The sequence below is a fragment of the Prionailurus viverrinus genome, chromosome B2, assembly GCF_022837055.1.
Source record: "Prionailurus viverrinus isolate Anna chromosome B2, UM_Priviv_1.0, whole genome shotgun sequence".
Lineage (NCBI taxonomy): Eukaryota > Metazoa > Chordata > Mammalia > Carnivora > Felidae > Prionailurus > Prionailurus viverrinus.
The window spans coordinates 100783477-100799936 of record NC_062565.1 but is presented as its reverse complement, the minus strand read 5'-3'; the positions used below and the strand labels follow the sequence as shown (position 1 = coordinate 100799936).

The 16460-nt window shown below is 39.5% G+C and overlaps 1 protein-coding gene across 3 annotated transcripts in view; it reads left to right on the top strand.

The window, feature by feature from the left end:
* Positions 1-1621: 1621 nt before the first annotated feature.
* Positions 1622-16460, top strand: part of REV3L (REV3 like, DNA directed polymerase zeta catalytic subunit) — a 175608-nt gene continuing 160769 nt past the window's right edge. For 2 of the 3 annotated variants that reach the window (XR_007152156.1, XM_047858675.1), the window contains exon 1: positions 1622-1870. Coding sequence is in view for 1 of the 3 variants with exons in the window: in XM_047858675.1 (XP_047714631.1) it covers positions 1732-1870 (139 nt within the window). In the remaining 2 variants the exon portion in view is untranslated. Of the gene's footprint in view, positions 1871-11566; positions 11692-16460 lie in introns of those variants that run through there. The other variant, XM_047858676.1, reaches the window with a different exon arrangement.

The window sequence follows — 16460 nt, the reverse complement described above, 5'->3', positions numbered from 1 at the left end:
CCGTTCTGGATTTAAGTGAAACTCTCGTTCCAGGGAGGAGAAAACTAAGGTTCCAAGAAACCAAATTATTTGTCCAAGGTCACACCCAGTATTAGTGACCAAGTCAGACAAAAACCCATCGATTCCAATATATGGCCAACCCAACTCCTTCTGTTAGTACCCTTTTTTTTTTCGATTTCACAACTGCACCCCATCTCCCAACCTCTTTTTGGATCAAGTTGTTTTGTTTAACAGTCCTTCCCCACCCCACCCCCGTTTGCTTTTATGCCTTTGGATGATAAAACCTCCCATAATCAGTTAGTGAATAACACTGGGTGTCCATATCTAACGCGATGACTTTCACGGGCCTTTTTCTTTGGCCGAATATTTCTCTGAAAGGCTCTTAATCCTGGATTCCGCCGGGGGAGGGAGAAGGGAAGGGAGGTCACCCAGTGCTGACAAGTCCGTACATGTACAACACGCGCGCGGGACGCAGCCTGCAGGGCCGAAGAAGAAACCGAGGAAGGATATATTCGGGCGGAAGGGCAGAGGCGGAAGAAGAACACCGTGGTGGGAAACCCCAGTGCACGGGATCTGCCAACCCCTGGCAAAGCTGAGCAGAGCCGAGCGTGAACAAACCCTTTTAGGTAGCCAGGCGCAGACACTGCAGCACAAGGGAAAGGGAGGGGGTGCGGCGGCTGCAGCCGCACGATCGGGAGGGAGCGTCCGGGCGGCCCTTTTATAGGCCGAAGCCCGCGCTCGCGCGCCCCCGCCCCTCGCGCCGCCCCCGGGCCACGCGCGGAGCCGCGGCGTTACCTGAGAAGGGCCGGCTGCGTCCGCGCCCGGCCCCGCCCGTTCCACCGCCCGCCCTCCCGCGAGGCCGCGGCGGCACGAGATCTGCGCCTCGCCTCCCTCCTCCCGCGGGCGGGTTTTCTTACCTTGTGAAAAGCCGTCTCCTCGGCTGCCCCCGCCTCCTTCGCAGGATGTGAAATGGCGGTCGGCGAGGCAAGCGCGAGCACCGCAGCTCCGGCCAATCCCTCCTAGCCACCAAAACGGCCCCGAACACTGGCGGCCCCCTCCCGCAAGCCCCTACGAGCCCATCCATGACATCGGCGCTCCGCCGCCCCCCCCTGCTGCCCCCGCCCAGGTGGCCGTGCCCACCGGCCGAGTCATCGATTCCCCGCGCCAGGCGCTAGTCCCGGTTTCCACCGGCCTCCTCCCTCGCTGCGAGCCTGGGGGCGGGGGAGAAAACACCTTCTCGGCCCCCGCCTGGGTGTCCCGCTCGGGCGCCCGCCCTGCTCCCTCCCTTTCCCGCCGCGTCCCCTCCCCCAACTACTCACCGCCCTCCCTTCGCCACACACACACAACCCCATCTCCCCTCCCCCAGTGGTTGCGTCCGTGACATCATCATCATGGCAACAAGAGCTGCAGCCTGGGACCGAGGAGCCCGTGTGATTCCCGGCGGCGGCGGCAGTGGCGGCAGCACCAGCACCGACGATAGCGCCAGGGCTTCTCTCCTGTTGCCCCTCGCCAGGTGCTCCTGAGGAGGCGGCGGCAGCAGTGCCAACACCGCCCGGCCCGCCGCCGCTGCTCCCGGTGTCTGTGTGTGAGGGGAGGGGGCCGAGCCGAGGAGGGGAGGGGGCGCCGCCGCCGCTGCTGTGGGGCCGTCGCTGCGGAAGAAGCCGCCGCCGCCGCTGCTGCTGCCGCTGCCAGATCGCTCGTGAAGAGAAGGCGGTGGCGGCGGCGGCGAACATGTTTTCAGTGAGGATAGTGACTGCCGACTACTACATGGCCAGCCCGCTGCAGGGGCTGGATATCTGCCAATCCCCCCTCACCCAGGCCCCTGTCAAGAAGGTGCCCGTGGTGCGAGTCTTCGGAGCGACCCCGGCAGGTAAGCGGGCGCGGGGCGCGGGCGGGAGCCGGCGGGGCGCCCGGGCTGCCCTCCCCGCCGCGCACACGCGCGCGCACCGCCGGCTCTCGGTGCATCGCTGCCGCCTCTTCCCTCCCCTCCGCCCTCCTCGCCTTTCCCCCGGTGCGTGACAAGAGGCGCAGAAATGTGGGTCCGCGCGAGCGCTGCGCCCCCTCCTCCCCCGGCGGGGAGGCGGCGGGCGCTGAGTGCCTAGTGTTTACACTGCGTGCGGCGGCCGGGGGCCGGATCCGCACTCCGGGTCTCGGGCAGGGGGAAGCGAGCGCCCGCGAACAGCGCTCTGGCCCTGCAGGATGGGCCAGGTGGCCGCGCCATGTCCTCCGTGAACGGGTTCACAGGGCTGCGCTCAGAGGTCGGCCGCTGGTGGGACTGCAGACAGCCCCCTGCGTCTCCCAAGTGCCCTTTCTGGAAATGGCTTTAAGAGGAGTGAGGAAGTGTCAGCTCTCTGTGGTCTGCCTCTCCTCCTCGCTTCTCGCCTGCGCTCTCCTCTGCCCCTTCCGGAGGTGCCGTGGGCTGAAGAGTGGCGCCTGGGGCCAAATAATCTTTCTCATTGAAGTGACCATGTGGTTCTGCTGTGAGTGCAGGTCGTGACTCCTTAGAGTTTAAGCCTCAGAGTCTGGGGACAGGGCAATATCCTCAGGTGCAATGCTTTGACGGAAACGTGGATCCATGGAAGTAGGAAATGTGTGTTTGTTGCCCAACGTAAAATATCCCACTCAGTAGCGTGAATTTCTTATGAACCACAGCTGAACTCAGCAACACAAACATTTAGAAATGCTCTGTGCTGAGTTGCAGTATTGCGTTTTAAATGCACGTATCTTTAAAACGAAAACTGTTTTTGATGAACGAGTGGGGTGGGGAGACAGCAGTGACAGAATCTGCATTCTCAAAAGCTCTTGGGGACTTAAGATAATATAAATAAGTAGTGGCCAAATTTACAAGGTTTTAAATTGTTTTGGTTTTCTACATGCTTTGAACTGTCTGCATGAAATAACGGAGCTGCCTCCTAGAAAGGGATGCACTTACCTCTAGCGATGTATTATTGCCCTATGGGATTTTAGAAGGCATTTCCCACTTGATGCTTCTTGCCCTAATCACCATTCCTCTTATTACTGCTGTTTCTGTGGACTACCCAGATAATAACACTTTCCCAAACACAAGCACTCATTTTCAAGCAGTTATCTTTTACTGTGAATTCTCTTTGTTAAAAATTTCAGCGGTGTTAGTGAGATTTGACAGAGCATTCCTTTTTAAAAATAACGAAAACGATTTTGATGATAGGGACCCTTGTAAGATGGGGAATTTGAGTGCTGTTAATTTGTTGAAAGGATAACACCTGAAATTTTGGAGGCTGGAAAATAGAGGCAGTAGAGTTCTGAAGGATAGATTTTCTGCCCTTTTATGTGTTTATCGGTGCTGTCTTTGTTTCTAATTGGAATTTCAGTGTAATATACTATTTGTTCTCACTTCAGGTACAGAGAAATAATAAGGTAGTGACGTTGATATAGCTCAGTTTAGCCAGATTTCCAAATCGTAAAGTGACACGTTAATAGGATATACTGTGGCATCTCTGTGTATTAAAGTTTGTATGGTTTGGATTACTTTTCTACACATAGTTTTTTTGTTTTTTGGGTTTTTTTTGTTTTTTCCCCCCTACACAAGTCATTAAATATGTATCCCTGAGTGATTTTCAAGCTGTTTTATAGAAAACTTTTGTTTCTGGAAATGGGTGAAGATCTACTGTGATCTAGCAGTAATTCTATAATGTGAGAAAACATTCTTCAAGAAATAATGATGATGAGGTACTTTTGTGTTTCTTAATATATAAAAAGATAGACACAGGGACTATTCTGTGATAAATATTTATTTCTTCCCTCCTGGACATCTTACAATTGATTACCAGCTCCCTTAAAAAAAAAAACTTTTAAAAAATATACTTTGAAATGTATAATGTAAATGAATATGAAATACTTTTTTGTACATACATTGAAAGATAAGAAACTTAATACAAAGGAACTGAAACTTTTAAAGGTGTATCAAATTGAGTTTGCTGTAAATATAGTTCAGTTACAAACAAAACTTTTGTGTTTCTTCAACAGGTGAAAAATTTGAAGTCACTGGCAAACATTTAGAGTTTATAGCTCTCAGAAATTAAGCCAGCATTTTTAACATGTTAGAAACTCCCAGTAAAATGAGTATTAATCATAAACAAAAAGTGTACAATATCTGCTTCCAAATTCTCTCCCCAAAGAAAACTAGTCCAGTGTTCCTAGTAAAATAAATTTGAAAATAATTAACATAAAAGGTCAATCTGGCTTAGTAATAGAAGTCTGAGTGCTAGAATTTTTAATGAAGACCATTTTATTGTTTGAAAGTATAAACTATGTTAATATGTTTATGAATTATATAAATTAATGAAAAATAGTAACACATGATAAATCTATGTTATATAAAGTACCAGAAACTTAAGTCTTTCATATATAATAGGTAATTTTGGAAGTCCTTAATTCTTTATCTTGGTTTGGAGAAAAGCTGTTTTTTTTTTTTTTTTTTAATTTTTTTTTTTCAACGTTTATTTATTTTTGGGACAGGGAGAGACAGAGCATGAACGGGGGAGGGGCAGAGAGAGAGGGAGACACAGAATCGGAAACAGGCTCCAGGCTCTGAGCCATCAGCCCAGAGCCTGACGCGGGGCTCGAACTCACGGACCGCGAGATCGTGACCTGGCTGAAGTCGGACGCTTAACCGACTGCGCCACCCAGGCGCCCCAAGAAAAGCTGTTTTTAAACTGAGTTTACTTTTTATAAATGAGTCCTGAAAAGTAGAATTTTCTCCCAAATAATGAGGCCATTTCATATTTGTATTATAAATTCTGAACTGATTGATTTTTCACATTTTTACTAGTTCAGTTTTTCTATTGCATAAAAGGTGTTTTTCTGCTTTAGAAAACAGTCCAGTTGACTTCTGATTGTCGTGCGTTTTGAGGGCATATCTTGAGTAATTTAAGAAATAAATTAGCTATCTTAGGTTTAAAAGCTCTTGTGTCTTGTGTTGCTGAAATTTGAAAAGGTATTTAAAAAAAAAGTGGCATAGTCAAATTTGAATGGTAAATCCTGACTGATTTAATCCTTGAGGATGTTGATTCCTGAGAGAATCACTTAAATTTTCATGTGAGTGAGTGATGGAATTACTTTTACAAAAACCAAAAAACTTGCTTTTCTTCACTCATTGAAAAAATGTCTTGAGCACTGTTTTGATGTCACAGTGTATTGAGCAATGTTAACAACGTTTTGGTAATATGTTTTAATGGAGAGAAGCAAGGTTATAAATAACTAAAGTACAGGGCAGTGTTTTTTCACTTGGATTTGAATACGGGTGTAACTGCTCTGGGAATTCACTTCAAATGAAATCCTAAGGCTTCGTTGTGAGGACCTGACTCAGGTGGATCTGAGTTTCCATATCCCAACTCTTGCTTAGTTGCTTGACATAACTCCATGTTGAGCTAAGAAAGCTCTCTCAGTTTTCTCAGCACCAAGTTAAACAGAATTATCCTCTCAAAAAGCTTCCCTGCTGAGATGCAGAGTAGGAGTAAATAGAAGAGTGTGAGTGAGATGTTCACGTAGCAAGTAATGAAACAAAGTAGGCCAAACAGACTATAGAGGGAGCTGCTTGTCTTTAAGATTACTGTACAGAACTCTGCCACTCGCCCCCCCCCCCCAGTCTTCCTCCAGATAATGAAAATTTTAGTAGATTGTTCTGGATGCTAGCTGTTAAACATGAAATCAAGTTCTTCAACATAAGAAATTGGTTATTCTGAAATGCTATATATAAGTTTATGTCGTTGCTTAATACCTTCACTTTTTTTGTGAAGTGGCAGATCAAGTTTGAGATGAGTACTGTTTTGAAAACTATAGCATTTATCGACAACTCAAATTACAGATAATTTCTCTAATAGTCTTGTTTGTTCACAGCCTTAAAAAATTTTTTTTTCACTTAAACCATCTAAAAAAATTTAAGATCACATAATACCGATTTGATATAATTATTAGAAAGGTTTTTTTCAGGAGCACTGCTGAGATTTAGTGATTTTCCACAAACAAAATTAGTCACTCTATTTAAGTAGGCATTTGAAGCCCTGAGTACCAAATTTTATTAGCTTTAAAATCACAATCAGTAAATTAGAGGCTAAAGCAGGGAGGTCCCTCTTAAATCTGGACACAGTAGAATCTGGTAATACTCGGTTCATTCAGTGAACACTTAATGAGAACTTACTATGTATATTGAGCTATTTTTGGTGTGGTCATTTTAAACAACTTTTATCCTTTAGACTCTCACAATATAGTAGAAATGATAGACATGTAAGCATAAGTCAAATGTAGTTTGATTATGACAGATGTGTATAAGAAAGCAAGGACTCAAAGGAGAACATGTTAGTGACCAACTAGCAGGCAAAAAGGGGAGTCAGGGAAGGCTTCATGAAGGAAGTATGGATTAAGTCATTTTAAAGGAATTTCAAAAGAATTTTAAAATTCTGATAGAGGAACAGATAAAAGGTAATTCACGAATGAGTAAACTGCTCTTGGCAGGGCAGCTTGGCAATGCATATCATAATCCTTGAAATGTTGTTTTTTGACCCAATAATTCTAGCTTTAGGGATTTTAATCTATGAATGTAAATCTTTTGGCAAAATCTGATTATCTTTTGAATCCATCTACTTCTTTTCATTATCCATCACCACCTTAGTCTAAACTACTAGCATTTTTGGATGCATTTACAACAGTAGCCTCCTAATCTTGGCCTACACCCAGTCCACTCTGTTCCCTTCTAATCTGTTTTCTACACTGTAATCAGAGGGATCTTTTCGAAATGCAAACCTGATTATATCACCCTACTACTTGATATGCTTCAGTAGCTTTCCATTGCATTTAGGGTAAGGACAAAGCTACATGTCTTATGTGGTGGCGTCTACATGTCTTACAAGGTCTTGCATAGTCTGGCCCCTACCTTTCTATCCAGCCATGGCTTGAGCCATGTTCTTCTTGCCTTGCTCTTTGTGTTCCAGCCATATTGGCCTTATTTCAGTCCCTTATTCTTGCCATGCTCCCTTCCACAATGAGGCCTTTGTACCTGCTGTTCCCTCTGCCTAGAATGTTTTTCCTTTTCCTTCACCTAAACTCTGATTTACCTTTCCTCAGGGAAGCCTTCCCTATCATAGACTCTCAGAATTCCATAAACTCTCCTTCATAACACTTGCTATAGTTGTAATTTTATATATGTTGGAGATTAATGTCTGTTTTCCCCAGTAACCTCCATAAATGCTGGTAATGTGTTCATTTTTTGCACACTGTTATACAATCAGTACTTACCACAGTGCTTGAAACTCAAGCATTTTTGCAAGAATTAATCAATAGATGATAGTTATCACAGGGCACAACCTCAAATATTCAACAATTGGGAAATGGTTATATAAATTGGGCACATTCATATAGTAGAACTTATGTCATTAAAATGATATTTTAGAAGAATATAGAGTAATATGGGACAATGCTGTTAGTATATTATGTGAAAAAATCAGATTGCAAAATAGTCATTTATTAAAATCCAGAAAAAAATACACCAAAATATAAAGGTTGGTTATCTCTGGGAGATGTGTTTTGAATTTTTTAGATTGTCTACAGAGACTATGTATTGATTTTATAATTTGGGAAAAAAACTATGTACAAATTTAAGGAAAAACTGGCTTTTTAGGTATGGTACATAAATATAGCAAGAAAGACTTGAAGTTCATATTGGGCTCCAAAAAAAGTATCAACCACAATGCATGATTGATTGCATAATGATAGTATGGAACTTTATTCTGTAAATTCAGTTTAGGAACTGCAAAATGATTCTTACATTAAAATAGCCAACAAATTCTGGCTTTTTAATTTTACCATTTATATGTAAATTGATTTTAATTTTAAAATGTTTTGAAAAGTAATGCAGTTTTGGCACATGGCAGCAGTGAAACAGAGTGGAGGCCAGAAACTGACTTAAACATAAATAAGAACTTACAGTATCAAAATGTATGCTACCCTTACCTATTAGTATGGAAAAGAGTTATTTAATAAACAGTGTTGAGATAGCCAGTTAATCATCTAGAAAAATAGAAAGTTGGCTTCCAGGTGAGACAGAAGATTTAAATGTGAAAACGAAACAAAACAACATAGGATAATTATTTGTAATGTAATCTAGGCATGGCGAAGACCTTTCAAAGTATAAAACAGAACTGAAGCCAGATTGCTCACTTTTACAACATAAATGAAATTCTATACAGAGGAAAAAAAAATCATAAAGTTAAAGAGAAACAGATTAGTAATAGTTTATTTGTATACTTTTCACAAAGGAGTCCTTTCCTCTTGATACATAAACAGCTTCTAGAAAATAACTCAGAAAAAATGAGCAAAGAGAATTCATATGAAAAGATGTGCAATTTTATTTATAAAGAAGATATAAGTTAAAACTACAACATACTATTTATCACCTATCAAATTAGGAATAATTGATTACATAATATAACTTGGGGAGGTTGAGAGGAAGGGGAAATGGGCATTCTCATATTGCTGGTGGGGATATAAAATGTTCATTTTCTATGGAAAGCAATATGGAAATCATTTTAATACAAGTATATTTTGATTTAGCAATTTCATTTAAGTATTTCATCCTCAAATATTTTACATATGTGTTAAATGAACATATAAAAATATTTGTGGCAGCATTGTTTGTCATTGCAAAAAATTGGAAACAACCTACACATAAGTCAGTAGGGGAGTGGTTAAGTAAATAATGCTGTATCTTTTCAATGGAATACTAGGCAGCCTTTAATGTAATGAGGCAATACTATGTATTCGGCTATGGTGCCATGTCTAAGTTATATTAAGAGGAAAAAAAGCAAGACAGGAGACTCCATGTTTAGTATGTTGCTATTTGTGTGGTTTAAAAAAAAAAAAAATATATATATATATATATAACATATAGGGGTGTGTGTGTGTGTATGTGTCTGTGTGTGTGTCAAAGGATACATGAGAATTTGGTAACAGTGGTTGTCTGCAGTGAGGGGAACTGGTAGTCTTGAGGACAACGGTGGGAGACTGTAATTTTGGAATATTTTTTACCATGTGCATGTAATACCTCTTCAATTTTAGTTTTTTAAATTATGTTGTGTTTCCAGGAATTGGTAATGAAGAACAAAAACAAAAGTCTAATAGTTGTAAACAGTTATCAAATGATTACTCCAATACTGTTTAATTTTAGATTTTGCTAGAGGTCTTCTAATCCAGTGCTTCCCATTGATGTTATGTGGCTCACTGGAGGGTGGCCCTAGTGGAGTGGGATCTGAAGGAAGACTGTGGGGTTCCTTTGAGCAGATAACACGATGAGCAACAACCCGCAGTTACTGCTCCTTTTGATACTTTCAACGCATTAGAGGAGGTGCTTTATTATTTGGAATCTACTTCAGCTAACTACAGAGTATGCAACTGCCTCTTGTGGAGAAGGGATCATGGAGCTACTATTGGAGTTTATATTCCCGGTGCCTGATGAGCATGTCACACAGCACACGATGTAGTCCGCTGTCAATGAGAGCAGAGGGTAGCAGGGATGTTGGTTGCCCTGGGAAGCCCAGCTCTAGGCTTGAATTTCTTTCTGTATTCACCTGTATTGGATTTCCTAGTCATGTGCATCTGATGTGTCATTTAGCTTGCTGCAAGATGACTGCTAATAGTGCATGTATGTTCTGCAAAAATAAACACCATTGTTATTTTGAAATATTGTTCCTGATGTGAAAAAGGTTGGATTTGAAATTAATTCATATTACTACAAACCTCATTTAAATTTTAATTTTCTTCTATAATTATGTAAAGGAAATGTGATAATTTTTTCACAAAATACCGTGTTGATGCCTCCAAATGCTCTTCTGTTGGTCTGTGTGCCGAACAAATATTATTTACAATGTGAAAAAGATTGGGAAACACAGTTCTGGTCAAATCTTCTCATTTTATATAAATAAAACTGGAATCTAGGTAGGTAAGCTCAGAGATCTGTCCAGTGTCCAACAGTTGCTTGTGTGGGCTAGGTCTGAAAACTGGGAATCTTGACTCTCAGCTCTCACTGGCTCCCCAAATCTAAGGGGAAATTAGAGAAAGGCATTGATGGTAATTGAAAGGCGAACATACTGTACCTTAGAGGAATTATGAGAAGACCCACATGTGCACAGTTTAGAAATCTTTAAGGGCCTACAGTGTCCAATAGTGCTTAGAATCTTCCTGTAGAATAGGTTATAGTGGGATTTGTTTTGTGATGACTGTAGCTATCTTCTTTAAAAAATATATAGTAAAGGCTAGAGTATAGTAAGAGGAATTTAGGACAAAATAAACAAAACTTGATACTAGAGGTATGTGTATATAGTTTTCCAAAGAAAAAGAGAATGTATCAGGAGGCCTTTCAAGTTCCTCTGGTGCTTTAATTTTCTCTCACCTTGTTTTTGATTGGATTAGAATTTGTTCAATAAAAAAATGAATGAAAATTGATTCAGGTTTAAGGAGGTTGGGGTTAAATAGACTTCAAAGGGTGTTGTCATTAACCCTAGACATTTCAAAGAAATACTTAGCAACTTAGTAAGATATGGGATATGGTATATTGTATGTTACATTGGTACCTGGCTGCCATTTCAATGCCACAGTGATACTAAATAAGAGAGGAAATAATGAATGTTAAGGTACAGTAAACTTTGGGTAAAATGTGTTAATTAATAGTTTCCAGGTAAGATACAGATAGGGAAGGAGGAGTAGGTGTCTTAGGCAATTAAAACAAAGCTCCACTGTTAAAACATAAAGTAAATACATTTTTGAGATCAAAACAAATCATAAGTAAAAATCAAACCCTCTTAATAACAGTCTATTTAACCTTTTGGTGTGCAGGTGTGGTTTTTATTTTTGTTGCTTTTTGGGGTTTTTTTTGTTTTTGTCATTTCTTTTAAGTTTTTTCACATGATCGTCTATATTTCTTCCAGTTGTCTGTAACTTTTTAAATATTTTTTCAATGAAAAATATTTTGTTAATTAGTATTGGCAAACTGGACTGTTTTCTGCAGCAGAAATTGAATATATGCCTAGCACAGTAAATTCTGAGAAAAAAGGGTAGTAATTGTCATTGTAAATGTTAGGGTTTTTGTTTTTGTTTTTTTGGTCCAATTCTATTTTCTTTTTAGATGATAGTTGTGGGAAATACTAAGAATTTGAGGTCAATTTCCTTGGGGGTAGTTATTTAATTTTCTTTGGGTTGAGAGAGCATTTACTATATAAACGATTCAATAATGAAAGAAAGCGTGTTACCTCAAAATGCTTGTGTAATATATAACAATATAACGAGAGTTTTCTATTTTTCTTCCATTTATTACGATTACCAAGGAAGTATAATTAAAAGAAATATTTTATTTTGCATATATATTTACACTTCAAAGCAATTTATATTTTAAATTAGGTTTTGTTTGAGATGGTGAAATGAAAGATTTTGTGAGTAAGAATACATGTTGCTATGTGAAAAAATGTGAAGTTAAAACATGTTGGCATACTCCTAGTTTCTCAGAACAAGAAAATGACTAATCTAAATTTCATTTCAGAATAAAAACCAAGACAAGCCACATAAAAGCAACCTAAAAATTAAACTGTCATCATATTATTTGTTTTAAAACTATGGAATAATATATCTGAGGAAGATTTCTCTCAAAATTGTTTTTCTCAATTTCAAGTAAGTAATTTATTTTGGTTAATATATTGGGGATGAGGGGGGTTGGGGGTGAGCCTTGGCATTGAAGTTGGTAAATCCTACTCATCCTTAAAGTAACAATTAAAATATTAACCTCTTTTAAAGCCTTTTGTGACTCCTTTGCCCATTCCCAAAAGGTTATCTCTTTGGTTTCCCATAGTCTTAGCCCCCTTTCACATGGCTGATAAAGGACTTCCTACACTGAGTGTTGTGTTTGTCTGTAGGGATAGTCACATGGCACTACCCTTGTGTGCCTCCCTGCCCCCTCCCCGCCCTTGTACCCCCTACACTGCCTTCTGTTCAGAGACCCTCAGCAAGTTACTTTACTTCTGTGAGCCTTAATTTCCTCATCTGTAAGATGAGTTTTAATAATTTTTACCTCATTGGATTATGATTAAATACAATAATCATCAAATGTGTGGCATAATAGTAATATGTTACTTTCTTTGCCCTTCTATTCCAGAATCTGCCACATTACTTCATATGTAATAAGCTCTCTTTAAAATAATTGAAATTAAAAATGGAATTTTTGTAGCATTCCTTTCTCACAATAGGGCAAACTAGAATACCTGTACATTGTGGAATAAAGCTTTTTGCTGTTGGTCACTGACTCATATATCTTCAGGCTAGGTAATTACCTGTTTACAGTACTTTTTAAAAAATTGACTTTTTTTTTTTAACCTACTAGGCCTGATTTTTCTTTTTTAACTCTTGATGTATATATAGAGATAGAAAAGTGTCCAGGCCTGATCTTGCCTTGAAAAAGGGCAATGTTAAGCCATTGATCCAAGGAGTAACTATGATTTTCCAATGCTACAAATTAGGTTAAGTTTATTTCTTGTGAAAGAGCCTTATTTTCCAAAGCCTTCAGTAATGCCTTCTTTTTTAAAAATGATGGTAGAATGAATTGAAAGTGTGTGTTCCAGAGATCACAAAGGTGGCAATAGAATTTATTCATCTCTTATTTTTGCCTTTTGTGAATTCATAAGACACAAGAAGCCTTTGGTATTTAAACCTATGTAGGATTGTGGAATGTGTACCAAATGAAGTAATTCATTATTGCCTGGAGTTTGAATTTCTTCACCAAAATTTTTTATACATATTCCCAGATTTTGTTTAGTTTTGTTTTAATAATGTTGTCTTTTAAATTTTTCGTGAAGTCATTAGAAAGATTTTCAAATTAATTTTAATGAATCACAGTTTGTTTGATGATGCTTAATGATTTTACAGTAGAAGCCAGGAAGGGGCACCTGGGTTGCTCAGTCAGTTAAGCATCGACTTTGGCTCAGGTTGTGATCTCCCCTGTTTATGAGTTTGAGCCTTGCATCAGACTCTCTGGCTGTCCATGCAGAGCCTGCTTCAGATCCTCTGTCTCCCTCTCTCTCTGCCCCTGCCCTGCTCACACTCTCTTTCAAATAAAAATTAAAAAAAATAATTAAAAAATAGAAGCCAGGTTGGTCAAGAGACATTACTTTTACATCATTTTACTGACAGAGGTTATAGGCCATTAATTGACCCCTTACTATATGCCCAATGCTAAATTGTTTTAATCTGTATGACAACTCTATAAAGTGAGTACTATTATCCCCATTTTACAGTTGAGGAAATGAGGCTTGGAGAGGTTAATTAACTTTTGCCTAAAGTTATTCACATATTTACCTCATAGCATGTGAGGATTAAAATGAGGGAACGTGTATTAGCCTAACAGAAGGAACAAAGAAGCAAATTATGAAATGTATGTGTCCTAGCACTGTGGAATTTGATGATAACCATTATTGAGACATGACAGTGACCATGAATATATTCTTATTCACTTTTTTGTGTGTGTATGATAGTATACCCTGGTATTCTATACTGACCCTTTTTTTTCCTGAGCAATATTAATGTCTCCTCTCAAACTCATGTTCCTATTTGGACTGGATTGTTTTGTTTTACGTGTATGTTTTTATAAGGTGTTAGTGGGACTTTGTTATCAGTCTGATACAAAATATCTTTGTAAGTTTAGTTTGATTAAACAAGTAGTGTATGAATATATTCTCGTCGTGAAATTTAACAAACAGAAACAGGTAAAACATAAATTTTCCTTAATCGCCAATCCGACTGCCCTCTCCACTTGTATGAGTTTTTGCGTAATAAACCTCCCCAAAACATAGTGGTATAAAGCAAGCCTTTTGTTGACCTATGATTTTGGGATGGGCTCAGTTACGCAGTTTTCCTGCTGCTGGCTGGGCTGCTTATGTGGCGCAGTCGGCTGAGAGTTCAGCTGGACACTGGTTGGTCTAGGATGGCTTTGCTCACATGTGTGGATATTGGTGCTAGCTGTAGACTAGGATGGAAGGCCATGTGTCTCCAATAGGCTAGCCTTCACCACCTGGAGGCAGTAGTAGGGTTTACAGAAGCAGCAAGTAAAGGCAAGCCCCGTATATTTTATCTTGTCCCATGGGCCACAAAGCACATCACATGGCCAAGCTGAGTCCGTGTGGTGGGGGTTTCCTAAGAGTGTGACTCATTAGGGGGCCACTATTCCAATAATCTACTATATCACTATTGCTGGCTGACTCATTTTTCAGGAAACGTTTGTCAGTGTGACAGTGTCCTGCTCTTCTTGAAAGAGTATAGTGTTTAAAACTTATTCACCAATTCTGATAAATCTAGCTAATTCCTTGTTCTTAGTTGTTTTATTCCATTCTCATCACCCCTCAGCATCATTCCTGGTCCCGTGTACCCAACAAATACTTACTCTGAGCACCCACTAAATGCACAGTAAGCTATCAGGTGAGCAGTAGATGGAGCAAGACCACTGTGATCATCATCCAGGTTTCTTTTTATTTTTTTAAAGTTAATTTTGAGAGAGAGAAAGCATGAGTGGGGGAGGGACAGAGAGAGAGAGAGAGAGAGAGAGAGAGAGAGAGAATCCCAAACAGGCTCCACACTGTCAGCGCAGAACCTGATGAAGGGCTTGAACCCACGAACTGTGAGATCATGACCCAAGCTGAAATTGGACACTTAACCGACTGAACTACCCAGGTGCCCCAATCATCCAAGTTTTTAAAACTTGCCTACCTTTCTGCTTCATTATATGAACAGAATTCTATAAAAGCAGGCAATTATAACCATTTTTTGAAAACGACCAACAGCCTACACTAGGCAAAATATATCTTGTGTACTAAATTTTTTAAATGTCTTACAAGAATATCTTCAAGAGAAGAATAAGTGTAACTCAGAGATTGTTTTGATCTGTACTCCCACCAGCAATATGAGACTTTTTCCATCCCCTTACCAAGATTATGTTCTCAAGTGTTTTGATCTTTGCCAATCTAATAGATAAAAACATGGATCTCAGTGTAGTTTTAATTTGCATTTCTTTTATTATGAGTGAGATCGAGTGTCTTTCCATATGCTTGAGAGCCATTTGTATTTCCTTTTTGGTGTACTACGTGTTTATTTTTTATCTACTTTCTGTTTTTGAGTTTTGGTCTTTTGTTTATTGATTCCTAGGAGCTTATCATGTAATAGGAAAATTGGTCTTTGTGAATGGACTTTCTGATATTTTTTCCCAGTTTATTCTTACGGTAAATACATTTTATTTAAATAATTTTTTCATTTTATAAAGAACTTTTTATATCTTACATGAGGCTTTAGCTCACATTTAGTTGAAATTAGTTTTAAAACATTAGGCATGGGAAGGGAAGAAAAAGATCCTGACTTTATCACTTCTTCTTTAAAGAACTTACTTTTTAAAATATTACGACTCAACTTAAAATGAACAGTTTCAAAAGGATCTTATTTTTGATTTGTTTTTTTCTAAGTTTGGGTCTATTGTGAGACCACTCCTTTTGGGGCTATTGTGTAGCATAGGTGGAGAAAATTTGTGTTACTTAGAATAACTTAATAATATTGCTTTGAGTCTTGTTCAGTTTGTGTTTGTGTGTGTGTGTGTGTGTGTGTGTGTTTGTGTGTGTATAATGTGCACACATGCATAAATAACAGCGGTTCAGGCAATGCTCTGACTCATATATAACTCTTTACCTATTTAGCCAGCCTTTACCTAATCAACCATGTAGCTGTATTAGAGTGGCTAGATTAGACTAGCCTTTGCCCGGTGGGCCAAATAGAGGAAAGACAACAGACTCTGACCTTTTTTGAGAAAGTAGTAATGCTGCCCACTATCTAAACAGTGTCATTTTTAATCAGATTGCAGGGAGGTAGGAAGAGGGTAGCAGACGCATCTATGATCTCCTGTGTGGCATCTGACATTGTGAAATACTTGGACTTTTCCCCTTGACTTCTGTATAAAAGGGGATTAGAAAACCTCAAGGCTGTAGACATGAATGTGTCTTGAGTCATTTAATGTAGTTTTCAAAAGTTTTTAAAGTGGTCAAACCTTTTTTTCATACATAATTTTACCCAGCAGGATACAAAAACAGAGAATCCCAAGTGACTTATAGTGGGAAATGGTAGAAAACTAGTTTTTGCCACGCTTTAGTTTTTAATTTTTCAAAGTTGTTGAAATGTTCTTTAAGGTCTGTTATGTCATCAGTATTGTTATAAATGTTTCATTGACAATTACAAGGTTTTCCAGATGGTAACTGTAATTAAATCATAGTGAGCATTTCATAATGAATATAATTGTTGAATCATGGTTTTATACCTGAAACTAGTATAATATTGTATGTCAGTTATACTTCAATAAAACAGTTGTCCCTTTATTTGATACCAAATTGTGAACATACAATTCCTTGATTAAAAGA